Raw genomic sequence first — 12,515 nt, forward strand, 5'->3', positions numbered from 1 at the left:
AAGATGTGTATAAAGTATCACACCACCAACACTAACCTCAAACTTCCTCATCAACTGCGAACGACCGCCGAGAGTGTGACCGCAGCCAGTCGGCCAAAAGTGGCGATCAAAGAAACCCACGGAATATCAAACACATGTCCAAATAGTCACATTGTTAATGGCTTCGATATGTTGGAGGGAAAAGGGGAGGGGGATCACATAGTTGGCAACGCCTGCTTGCCACTCGAGAGTTCATCGATCTTCATGCCTCCTGTGTCATTTGTCAAAAAGCTGGCTGCTGAGATTGAGTTTTTGACAAATTTCAAATGATTTAATAATCCTCATGTATGGCGGACACATTTCCTATGATATTGAGAATTTCCAACTTGTGATAGAGTAGAAAAAGCTACAGAATGAATACACTTTGATTAATCAAAAAGACAAACTCAATCGACGCATGAATTTGCATTTCGACCAACACACTCGATGCAACGGATACGTTACATCAGCCCCTCCCATTAGAATTGCAAAGTAACACGCACACGTCAATGTGGAAACTGTTATAATTATTTATTACACTAAAGGTCACTGACGAATTGAACGCGAAGCAGCAATGTGGCTTTCTACTTGATATGGTTATTGACTGTGGGCTGAAGAAAGCAGAACTTTACAATAAATTAGTCTAAACGGAGTAATGTTAATCAGCCTTAGCAACTACGGGCAGATGGACAGGAAGTGTACAGAAGGTTCCGCCGTCCAAGAATGAAGCGATCAATCGGTGTGGATGTTGATCTTTGACTTGAGAACTGGGACGCTCTCCTCGACACTTGGGGTCACCGGTATTGGCAGGGCTGGCTTTGGCTTCTTGATGTAAGCATGGTAGTAAAAGTCGAGGAAAAGCATGAACATGAACAAGTTCTGGGGCAACAGCACAAACAGTGGCCACTTGGGGAACGCACAATTGGGTTGGAACACCAGAACGAACCACTGCAGGAAGATTAGCCCGAATTGAATCTGCGGATAAAGGAATTTGAGTTAGATTGGATTGTTTTGAATATCGACAGAGATCACTCACAATCTGCAGCTGAGTGATGTGCTTCTTCCACCAAACGTTTCCCTTGTACTTGTCGCTAACCGATGTGAGGAAGTAGTAAAAGTACATGACAACGTGGATAAAACTGTTGAGGAAGCCCATGAACACTCCATGACCACCTGAAAGTATTCACAGCACATTTAAGTAAAACTTCAAAAACTAACCTTAGTTAGGAGAATCTCACCTGCGAACCACTTGACGCCACTCCAAGTCAGCATAACCATACCGGTGTGGTGGTAAACATGTAGAAAACTGACTTGGTTCTGCTTTTTCCGCAACACGAAGAACACCGTATCCATCAGGTCCAACACTTTTACCAGGAAGTAGATGTGACAACGACGAGCTATCTTGAGGGGCACCTCATCATCCGAATAGTCCACCGGTTGACAGAGAAAACTGTAGCCTCGCAGGTATCCCAACCGCCATCCCTTTGAAGGAATCGATCACTTAACTTTTTCGTAACTACACATTACAAACTCTCGCTCTTACCTCGATAAACAGAAATAAACACACAAACACCTGCGCCAAGTTGTACACCTTGATGAAGTTGTCAATTTTTATGGGTTTCCGGTTTTCCATCCATTTGGGACCCCACTTCAGCACAAACATCAGGTACAACCCCAAAATTGCAAACCCCGGCCATGGCGTTTCCATCAGAAGCCATTGGTTGACGCGTGGATCTGCGAGGAAAATCCGTTACTAACAACCCTCCACTTGCACCACAAAATTCCCAACAGCCCTCGATATTTACCACTAACTTCGTAGTTTACGTAGTTGTAAAAGGAAGCCAAGTATCGTAGCACCAACATCCTGACGAGCCCTGAATTTCAACCTTCTCAGCGACGACCAAGTACTCTGCACCGATGGAGCTCGAGCTTCCGTCCCGTGTCAGCCCACGTTTGAAACTGGACAATCGCTGCTCCTGTATTGCCGGGAAGTGGTGTACGAAAATTCCGTCGAATCATTGTGACGCGATTTACAACAACGCAACCACAGTTACGGGCCCTGTCCGCGATTGCGGCCATTACGGATTGTTGCTTCATTTTTAAGTATTTAACTAGAATATAGAGTGTTACCCCGCAGCCAACACCCTTATTAGCTATGCATTTATGCGATAGAGGAAATACCCGACGGCGCGCGGTCATCGCATTTTCGCTATTTTGGGGAGGGAACCACTGGGGAAATAAGTAAGCTCCTCGCCAAGTCAAGTTGACCGCGCACAAAGTGCAAGCCCACCTGGAGCTGCTATGTCCAGTTAACCTAGACGGGGAAAGACAATGCAAAGTACACGCGACTAACATATGATTTAAAGTCACTTAAGTTGGAGGGGTAAACGCAATATGTCAACAAGTTATCAGCTCTTGATTGTTGAAACTTCAACGACATCATTCTAAAGTGCTGATTTCATATGTTAAGTTGCTGACATCTTCTGCAAATTGAACAAAAACTCATTTTTTTTCCTCTTCTTCGCTATTTGAACAAAATTTGAAAAAGCTATCCAATTCGAAATTTTAGAAAAAAATAAGATGACGATCATTACAAACATGCAAAATGCAAAAAAAACAACCTTTAAGTCAATTTTCGAAATTTTTAAACAAAAAGTGTCCTCAATGGTAAACACATCATTACAGTTATACTTCTATCGAAAATGTGAAAATATCAATTAATTTATGATTTATTTTTAACTGATCTGTATTCCCAAAAATATTAAAAAGCTGCTATTTTTTTAAAGTGCGTTGTAAAAGGTATTCGAAAAAAGGTAAAAGGTATTCTGAATAGTTTAAAATCGATTTTATAAGTTTTTTCAATGAATATGTTTAATTTTAGAGCTTAGAACTTTCCAAACAAAAATAGTTGCACTCTAAAAAGATTTATTAATTTTTTAAATTGGATTTTTCACACGCAAATTTCAATTGCACTGAACAGTGCTGAAAGTGTCAGGGGTCATGACTCGAAAATCGGTGACGCTGACACGAATTTTTGAGATCTATTCACTGAATCGCAAAACTGTGACATAAACAAACCCGGCGCAGTCGTGAGTGCCCTAGCTCATTGAGCAGCTGCAATGCGAGGCAGTAGTCGACCAACGCTCATTCGACGTTGCACGCACACACATAAAGAAACAAGTTTTGCCTTCCTCACCTCACTGAGGCAAGGCTATAAAATCACTCGAAAAATGAACTTCTTAAATACGAGTCCTAGATATACCTTCACGTATACCTATCGACTCAGAATCAAATTCTGAACAAATGTCAGTGGGGATGTGTGTAGACATGATTTTTTTTCCACACGATTATCTCATAACTGGCTTAACCGATTTTGGCCGGATACGCCTTATTCTGTTCGTTTTGGGGTCCCCTAAGACCCTATTAAATTTTATTCTGTTTAGTGAAGTACTTTTAAAGTTATGCCAAGAAAAAGTTTTTTTTTGTGGCTACAAAAAAGGGTGATTTTTGCATAACCTCAAAGGCCGGGTTACGCGCAGCACGCGTAGGGATTTTGGTCTGACCACGCGGGGGATTAGCAGCCACACCCCCTTGCATGCGTATCGCCCGGTTGCCACATTGCTTAAGCAGTGTCTGCGTCTCTTCTGGAAAAATTCTGTATTAATTATGTTGCTGCATCATTTTGTCTCGACAAAGATTTACACGAGCTTTTTAATGAAAAATATAACTCATGAGACTTTTCTCCTTTATTTTGAAGAGTTGGTAAAAAAAAGAATTGAAAATTGCTGTTCAAGTAAAATAATTATAAAAAAATAAATGAAATAATAATTATAAAAAAATAAATGAAATAATAATTATAAAAAAATAAATGAAATAATAATTATAAAAAAATAAATGAAAAAAAATAAAAAAACTCTTAAATTAATTTGTAAATACTACCTAAAATACAACATGAATGCGAGGAAGGCACCAACCACCTTAAGGTGGATTAAGTAACGTTTTACACAAAAAGTTCGTATTTATGCGTGGAAATGTAATTTTGAATATAAGTTATGGTTGTTTTAAGTGTTTTGCACAGTCTACAACCATTCAACTGTTTGAAAATAGTCAAAATAGTGTTTAAATAGGATTCTACGAGTCAGTCATATGACACGAATTGAGTGAGTGTAGCTCATTTTTTCACGTCTCTCATTCTCCAGCAGCCGACCGCCACAAGTCAGTACCCAATTTTGAAAATTTTATTTTTTGAGAGGTGAAAATCTATAGAGCTATTGCAACAATATTCATTTGACAGTGTTGCCATATTTTCGAAAGAAAATCATGATTTTTGAAAAACGTTGAAAAAATCTAAAGAATGGTCCCATTTTTTTAAAGGTGTGAAATCAAGTTTGCAATCGAAATTTGATATGATGCACCGTCTCTAAGTTAAATCCATCTATTTTTTTTTTTATAACGTAACCGTCAGTGGGGGTGACATTGGGTTTGGGGGTGAGTTTGGGTCAAAGTATTTTTTTACGGATTTGACCATTTCTCAGGTTCTTCTCAATGAAACTAAATTCTGTTAACAGGGTTGTGTAGGGAGAATCTTAAGATGACTTAGCTCCTGTCATTTTGGCAGCTGTCTAAAGTTGAGGTACGTTATGGGCCAAAAATTACCTTTCGAAAAATCAACTTTTTTAATATTTTTGTTGGAATCGCTCGAAAAATACCTAAATGTTCGAAAATCTCTACTTCAAACATGGTAGCTTGTCAATACGATTGAATTACTTGTTTTTACCATATATTTGTATTTAAGCATCATTTTAGTTCCATTTGACCCAATGTCACCGCCTCTAAGGGATGAGATTGGGTCATTTTTTTAAGGTTAGAGTTCATAAAATTCCACCATATGTTGGGAAAATGTTAGCAAACTATCTAAGAATAATTCTACGTTAAAAGATTTTTCGATGCTATTTAAATTGTTTTTGATATTAAGAAATAAGGAGAGGTGTATCGTTTTTTTTTTTTTGCCCTATAGTCACCCCCACTGACGGTACTATTTACCTGCAAAAGTCATGGTCAAGCTTGACCATCCCTGAATATATATTAGAATTTCAAAAACTTTGCTCATTCCTGGGAGAATTTCTCTGCTATAGTGTTAAACTTTTCAGCGCATTGATAGTAAAGTTATACTTTCCAAGATTGTTATAATTTATGACACTCGATGCAAAACTTAAGCTTTTCATAAAATACTATTTATGGAATGATCAGAAAATTCGAAAAACGTGTTTTTTCTCATTTTAGGAAAAAAGTGAGAATATTCACACCAGTTGATTAAAAAAAATTCAATGCATCTTCTGGAACACCAATTCGCATTGAAGAAAATTTGTCGACGTATACTATTATGCGTTTTCTCGGTACCATTTACTTTTCGAATCTCTATAACAGATTAGCTTATCATAAATCTCCATAACAGAAACTGAAATTCTGATTTTAAATCAAGATTTGAAATATATGTTTTGAAAAGTAACATACACCGTTACACTTTCAAAACAGGGAATTTATTTTAGGAGCGAAAACAGTTTCAATTCACAACAATGATTCCACGTCCGATTAAACACCGGACGAATTAAACCGACGCTCGGTCTCGACAGCTCGGCCAAATGCTGCGTCGCCATCAAGCCAGATAATTATTGATTGCAATAAATTATCGTTACAACATATTGACACAAATACCACAACATTTCAGCGATTTTTAATATTCCAAAACTCCCACCGGTTCGGTGGCGGGCAGGTGGAGTGGGTCGCGTCACGGTGGTGGGTTCCGGCCTGTCGTCCATCAACCGATGCTCATTCTGTTCTCCCCCTCAGCCTACGTCCCACGCCCAGCAGTCCCAGCATCATGTATGCATCATTGATCCGCGCTGTGGGATTTGAGCCTCCTGTCTCCACCGCCTCGGACCTGGCCCTCATCGCGGCGTGCAATAAATGTATAACGTGTAATCAAATGGCCAACCTGCACTACCTGCCCTCACTCCGAAATGCCACAACGCCAGCAACATCATTAAATCTCACCACCACCCCCGCTCCCCATTTCATTGAGCCCCTCGGGGGCGCCAGGCGAAAATCACCATCAACTGACCGTCGCAAATAATTCAAGCACAGAAGGTTGACATGATAACATTATCACAATCACTCCAAACCTCCCACCGACCGACCCATCCAAGCTCTCTGGTCAGCAGCGGTGGACGAAATCTCTTTGTTCTCGACCAGATTTTCCGCCCACTCCACCCACTTCCTGCTTTCGGCATCAGCCACTTCCTGTGTGTGAGTGCGTTGAGCGTGGCTACGCCTGGGATGCTGTGGATATGAAATTAATTATTTTATTAATTACTAAATAAATATTCCGAAAAACATCGCCGGATGGTCGACCCGACTGGCGTAGCAGCAGCATGTTGCTTGGTTTAGAAAGCTTTTGCAGGGAGGACACAAGCTGAGTTGGGGGGTTTTATTTATTTCACCCATTTTCACACTTTAGGCACCTGCTTATAGAAGGATGTGCGACGAAACAAGCCATGTAACGAGCTTTTCCGGTCAGAGTGATGTGGATTTTGGTTTAGAATAACTAGGTGTGTGTGAGAGTATTTTATCCGGTCAGGTGAAATCCCATTAGGAACATTAAGGTTGGAAATCACATCAAATCCACATTCTATCTACACAGAAAAAAAAATCATGGTAATATTACATCTGGGAAGGGGTACATCTTTTATGTCAGAAAAAAGTTGTAATTTTACCTCTGGAAATGTGTAATTTTACCACTTTTCTGGTGTAATGTCACTTTTTCAGTCTAAATTGAGGTAATATTACATCATAAAAGAGGTAATATTCAACCTTCCAAAATTACAGCTTCCAAATTTACATTATTTTTTTCTGTGTAGAGTCAGTTTTCCTTTTTCAGATTTTTCACTAGTCATGTTTATTTCTGAAATTAACGGGATAGTACGTAAATGGACAGCCTCTCTTCTCCCACATTCCACTTTTCACATTGTTTTTGTGCTTCAATCCATCCCACACGTGTGGAAAATTGATCAAGCAGCAGGTATAACCCAGCGAGTTCTATAAAATTCGGCTAATTAGGATAATTATGTTTGTCTGAAGCACTCATACTGAGATCTTTCTCAAACGATGCAGTATAAAAAAGATTACTGAAATGATGCAAGATTTCAGTCTTCATCGAGAATTTGCTCAGATACAATGAAGTTGTTAGGCATTTCGTGTAGCAAGTCAATGGGGTGTTACGTTTTATTACTGATATCAATCGCAACAGTCGCGGCCAAATATCCATCCAGAAAATATTTGAGACGAGATCGTTTTCGGCTACCATCACGGAGAGATTATGAATATGAAGATCTTGACAGCAGCCTCGAGAGAGAATTGTACCTGACTAGATTGCGAGATCCGGAATTCTACTATAAAAATTAGTGAGTTACCTGGAAAAATAAATAAATGATTTTTACAAATTTGTGCATTTTACAGTGACTATAACTCTTTACCGACTGCAGTGAACAAAGAACTTAAAGGAGTGAAAATTCTCAAAGTCTCAGGAATGCTCAAATACGTCAGTTTCGGAGTTCTAAAAATACTACTGTGGCTTCTGTTACCGGCCGTACTGCTTCCGTTTATTGTGATTCCCATGAAGTTATTCATCATTTTTAAAATGCTTGTGGCGGGCAAAATGGCCATACTCAGTTCACTACTGGCGAAGTTTCTCTCCAAGCCCAAAATTTACAAAAAACATTTCAAGAAAGGCAAAAAGTGTAAGGGAGCGTTTTTGGCATTGTTGCCGATCATTTTGGTCGGACTATTGTTGGGCAGTATTTTAAGTGGTATAATTTCCGGACTAGTTAGTGGAGTCGTAACTAGTCTCATAGCATTAGTCAACAGCACTATAACCAATAGTACAACAACAAATAACACAAACAATGGGGGAAACAATGGAAATAACGGCAACAATGGCAACAACGGCAACAACGGAAACAATGATGGAAAGCAGTCTCTACGCGTTTATGAAATACCGGAAATGAACTATTTGAACAAGAGGTACAGCATCCATGATTTGGAAAAATACGTTCAGAAAGGCAATCACTCACGATCCGACGTTTGCTTGTTGAAAACAAACGAGTTTAGAGATATGACGAAAAACGAGATTCGTATCCTGATGCAACTTCTCGAAAGAAGGTACAGTAAGGAACCATGGGTCACGTGTTCTGTCCGGGAGTAACAAGAAATGATTTGTAAAATCTGTAAATATTACCTGTGATAAAGAACTAAAATAAAAATGCTCGTTCATAAACTGCTCAAACAAGGTGTTTTTGATCTGGGTTCTTAGTTTAACGGGATGATGGGTAAACTAATAGCCAAACCAATATCACTATTACCGGAACCTACTTCTCGCTTTGTTTTTATCCGCCAAACTCCCTCACACGTGAGGATAATTGAGCAAGCAGGTGGTTCGGGAGAATTTTTTGATTACCTCAATTATGCGGGTTTATTTGGGTTTCGCTGTATACTTAACATATGGATCTTCTTCTCACGAACAAATATATAAGAGATCACTGAACCTGGCCAAGATTTCAGTCTTCGGTGGGAGTTTGCTCTGATAAAATGGAGTTGCGGAGCAAATTTTGTGCAAAACTTATCCTATGCTATGCGATACTGCTAGTTTTGGTTACGACAGTTGCGCCAAAGATCTACTCTAGGCAGCAAATATTGAGGGCTTTGGCGCGACATCCTCCACGCAGGGACTACGATTACATCGACTTTGATAGCAGCATAGAGGAAGAGTTGGTATCATCAAGACTGCGCGATAGATATCCGGAATTTTTCGACAGAGCGGAGTGAGTACTGTTAAGTGTCTAGAAGGAAAAGTTAATACATCTGTGTCATTTTCAAGCAGCTCTGAGTCGTCATCAACTTCTGAAAAGAAGGCAATGAAACGTGTGGATTCGAAATATGGAGTATCCAAAGGTGTGAGCGCTGGGGGCAAGTTATTTCTCGTTCTTCTACCGTTCATGATGATTCCGTTCATGCTGTTACCGCTGAAGCTGTTCATCATGTTCAAGGTGTTTGTTGCAGGAAAAATTACCCTGTTAGCTGCCTTGCTGGCAAAAATTCTTTCAAAGAAAAAATATTTGAAACACTTTAAGAAAAAGAAGGGTAAAAAATGCAAGGGTGCTCTACTGGCACTATTGCCTCTTCTTTTAATTGGTTTGGTTTTGGGAAGTGTTTTAAGTGGTGTAATTTCTGGAGTCGTCAGTGGTATCATAAGTGGAATCATAGCCTTAGTCAATAGTACCATCACAAATAGCACTACTACAACTACCACAGAACAACAAGGGAAAGCTCCCGTAGACCTGTATGTTATACCAGAAATGAACTTGGGATATTCAAACAACAGATACAGTTACAAAATGGATAAATTTGTTGAAAGCGACAACAGAACTCGTTCGGATACGTGCCTTTTGACAACGGAGAACTTTAGAGATATGTCGAAAAATGAAATGCGTATTCTAATGAATTTACTTGAAAAAAAGTACAGCAAGGAACCGTGGGTGACGTGTGCAGTTCGAGAATGAAATAAACTTTAAAAACATATTTGAAAGTTCTACGTGCTGATTTGATGAACTGTGATAAACAATTATGTGCTTAAAGCATCGTGCTCTTTATCTCGGATTAGTTTTAATATGGTCGCAACCATCATTTCCCCGCTCGTGTAAATCTGTGCTGTAAAAATGTCACAAAATAGGACACAAGCGACGATTTAAAATGATTGCTGCTGTTCATCTCCACGTCTGTCGAATGTTCTTTGCGTAAAAGCTTAGTAAATGCACGATTAAAGCTATTATGACGTTCTGAAAACTATACCGAGGAATATTAACAAAGAACTTTGTCATTAAAGCTCTATCTGCGACGTAAATAAAAAAATAAGTTCAATAGTTAACATTTTATATGAAGAGGCTGAACAAGACAAATCCTACAATCTTTCGGCTTTCGGCTTTTTCCAAGACTAATCATTTGACTGAATTCGCAAAAGAGACCAACTTGTCTAAATTTAGTATAGCAAAACAAGTTCTTAACTACCTCAACTCATTGTTCGGTAAAGAATAATCCATTGTTTGATTTGGCTTAGGCAATCTCTCCAAGTAGTGGAATAAAATAGGGGAGAGTGGGGAGACTTGATCCCCTTTTTTTGTATTGCACATAACTCTGTCAATTTCTCACAAAACTATGAACTTTTTGCATGAATTGAAAGCTTAAACATTCAACTATGTTTGGCTGGTAAGGGTATTTCACCAAATAAACTCTTCGAATCATGCCAAGTGTTTTAAAAAAAATATTTTAAACCGGAATTTTCAAAATGTTGGGGAATTTGATCCCCCTTTCATCATTTTGAAGAAATCTTAAGCAAAATGTTTCTTATTCATCCAAACTTTTAATTTTCTATAAGTTACAGCAATTTCACATAAAACCTGTACGTTTGTGTTTAAAATATAACAAGTTTAGCATGCAAAATATTTAAAAACTTAAAATTTTCTTTTTTAGACCAAAATTGAGCACGTTTACAAAAGCTGGTAATTTTTGTTTACAAAACTTTTGAAAAATGGTTCAGACTGCAGTAAGTTATGTACAACTATACTAAAGGAAACTATGTACGAAAACCCAGCCCAATTATTTAATCTTGAGGCTGATTCCAGTGACTGTAAAAATGCAGGGATCAAGTCTCCCTAAACGCACTTTTTTAAACAATTGATTGTAAAATTAGTATGACGATAAATTTAACGTCAAATGCGTAAGGGTTTTGGAGTTGATATGTTTATCAAACAATTCATGTATAAAAAATATTTTTTTCTAATCTAATCTAATCTAATCGAACACAAGCGCAGCCAGTCCGAAGAAAGCATCCTGGAAGAACTTGTGGTTAGATTACGCCCCAAGTTCTTTCTTGTCAATATTAATAATTGCAGTACATCCGAGTTACCCCGAAAATGTGTAGCAAAAATTAAAGCGGCCAGGCCTACTGCGTTGCATTAACCGCAGAGACAGATTCTGTGAACGGGCCACATTTCACAGAATCAACAGGGGAGGAAGGATGTGTGGACATACCGTACCAAACGCTCCGAACAAGTTGGGTGTGGTGTGTTAGTGTAAATTGGCAATTATTTATATTTTTAGGGGGGAAGTGGAAATGCGTAAATTGGGGTTGGGGAAATTTGGATTGGGGAATGGGAAAGTGAGAAAGGGGTATGAGGGTTATTGAATTTATAATATTATATGATAATAAAGGGGAATATAGTCAAATAGCAAAAAGTATGGAAAGCTCTCACCAAGGAACAGCAAATCTTCAAAAACAGCCAGGTGGGGACCCGATCATCAGACCCCAGATTCTTGACAAAAAAACAGGCCGATCGGATGAAGTGGAAGTGTTTCTTAGCACCGAATATCTCCACTCCAAATAAATATATCCGGATGCTTCGCTGGTGTTAAATCTGTAGAAGAATCTTTCCAACAAGATAATGTGAATTTTTTGCATACAACAGAAAGTTGTTCGGAGTACATTTGAACAATAAATAATAATAAAATGAGAGCACTGTGTCACCAACGAAAAATACAAATAAAACTGAATTTCACATCCAGACTCTTTCACAGTCTCTTGAAACAAACATCCTCCGTAAATGGATTGGATCCACCTTGGCATCCATGATCAGTTCCGCTCTGAGAACGGCTCCAGCTAGGTCAAACCCTTCCACTTACTTCCTGATTCTTGGCAGATTCGAACGATTTAATTAATTTACATCGAAATTCACTTTCAACGACAACAAGAATCAGAATTCCCTTTCAACACAAAAAAAAACCCTTCTTAAATTAAACAATTTTCAACGGCTCAATACTTATTGCATTTTCACAAAAAGAATTTTATTAAAAGGAAGAAAAATGGCAAAAATGCCACGGAGTGAAAAAGTTTTCCAACCGTCAGCACCGGTTACTACGATCGAACTTCCCATGTATAAAAAATATTTTTTTGAATAATTTTTGAGTGTTTTCCATACTTATCAAAACAAAGAAAAAAGATCCCTTGGAGGTTTTTTGCAGCACTTTCTAGAAAAATGTGTGTAACTCAATCTAAACATTTTTTAATTTTTTTTCTTTGTTTTATAAAATGAGTTTCAGTTAATTTCGCACAACTTTCTAGAACAAAGCTAATTGTTTTACCCACATGCTGACGAGATACAGGCTTGGGATCAAGTGTCCCCGGGGATCAAGTCTTCCCACTCTCCCCTACAGTCTACAAACAGAGAAACAGTAATTTTTATTACCAAGAGTTTTAGATACCCAACATAATAAAACAAATTTATAGCCAAAATGATACTGTTAAACACCTATTAATTATGTCACAAGCTTGGTCTCAAGCTCACCACCAATTTTGTTGACTTTGATAAAGTTATAAAATAATAATAATA

The 12,515-nt window shown here is 38.3% G+C and overlaps 1 protein-coding gene across 2 annotated transcripts in view; it reads right to left on the bottom strand.

Moving 5' to 3' along the window:
- Positions 1-524: 524 nt before the first annotated feature.
- Positions 525-12,515, bottom strand: part of LOC120428400 (elongation of very long chain fatty acids protein 7-like) — a 318,557-nt gene continuing 306,566 nt past the window's right edge. The window contains exons 2-6 of one of the 2 annotated variants that reach the window (XM_052709394.1): positions 1,824-1,932; positions 1,562-1,752; positions 1,257-1,500; positions 1,055-1,191; positions 525-993 (exon numbers count right to left, since the gene is read on the bottom strand). In XM_052709394.1, coding sequence (XP_052565354.1) covers positions 751-993; positions 1,055-1,191; positions 1,257-1,500; positions 1,562-1,752; positions 1,824-1,881 — 873 coding nt within the window. In that variant the 5' untranslated portion in view covers positions 1,882-1,932 and the 3' untranslated portion in view covers positions 525-750. Of the gene's footprint in view, positions 994-1,054; positions 1,192-1,256; positions 1,501-1,561; positions 1,753-1,823; positions 2,056-12,515 lie in introns of those variants that run through there. The other variant, XM_039593414.2, reaches the window with a different exon arrangement.

Source organism: Culex pipiens, chromosome 3 (assembly GCF_016801865.2).
Source record: "Culex pipiens pallens isolate TS chromosome 3, TS_CPP_V2, whole genome shotgun sequence".
NCBI classification, from domain to species: Eukaryota; Metazoa; Arthropoda; class Insecta; order Diptera; family Culicidae; genus Culex; species Culex pipiens.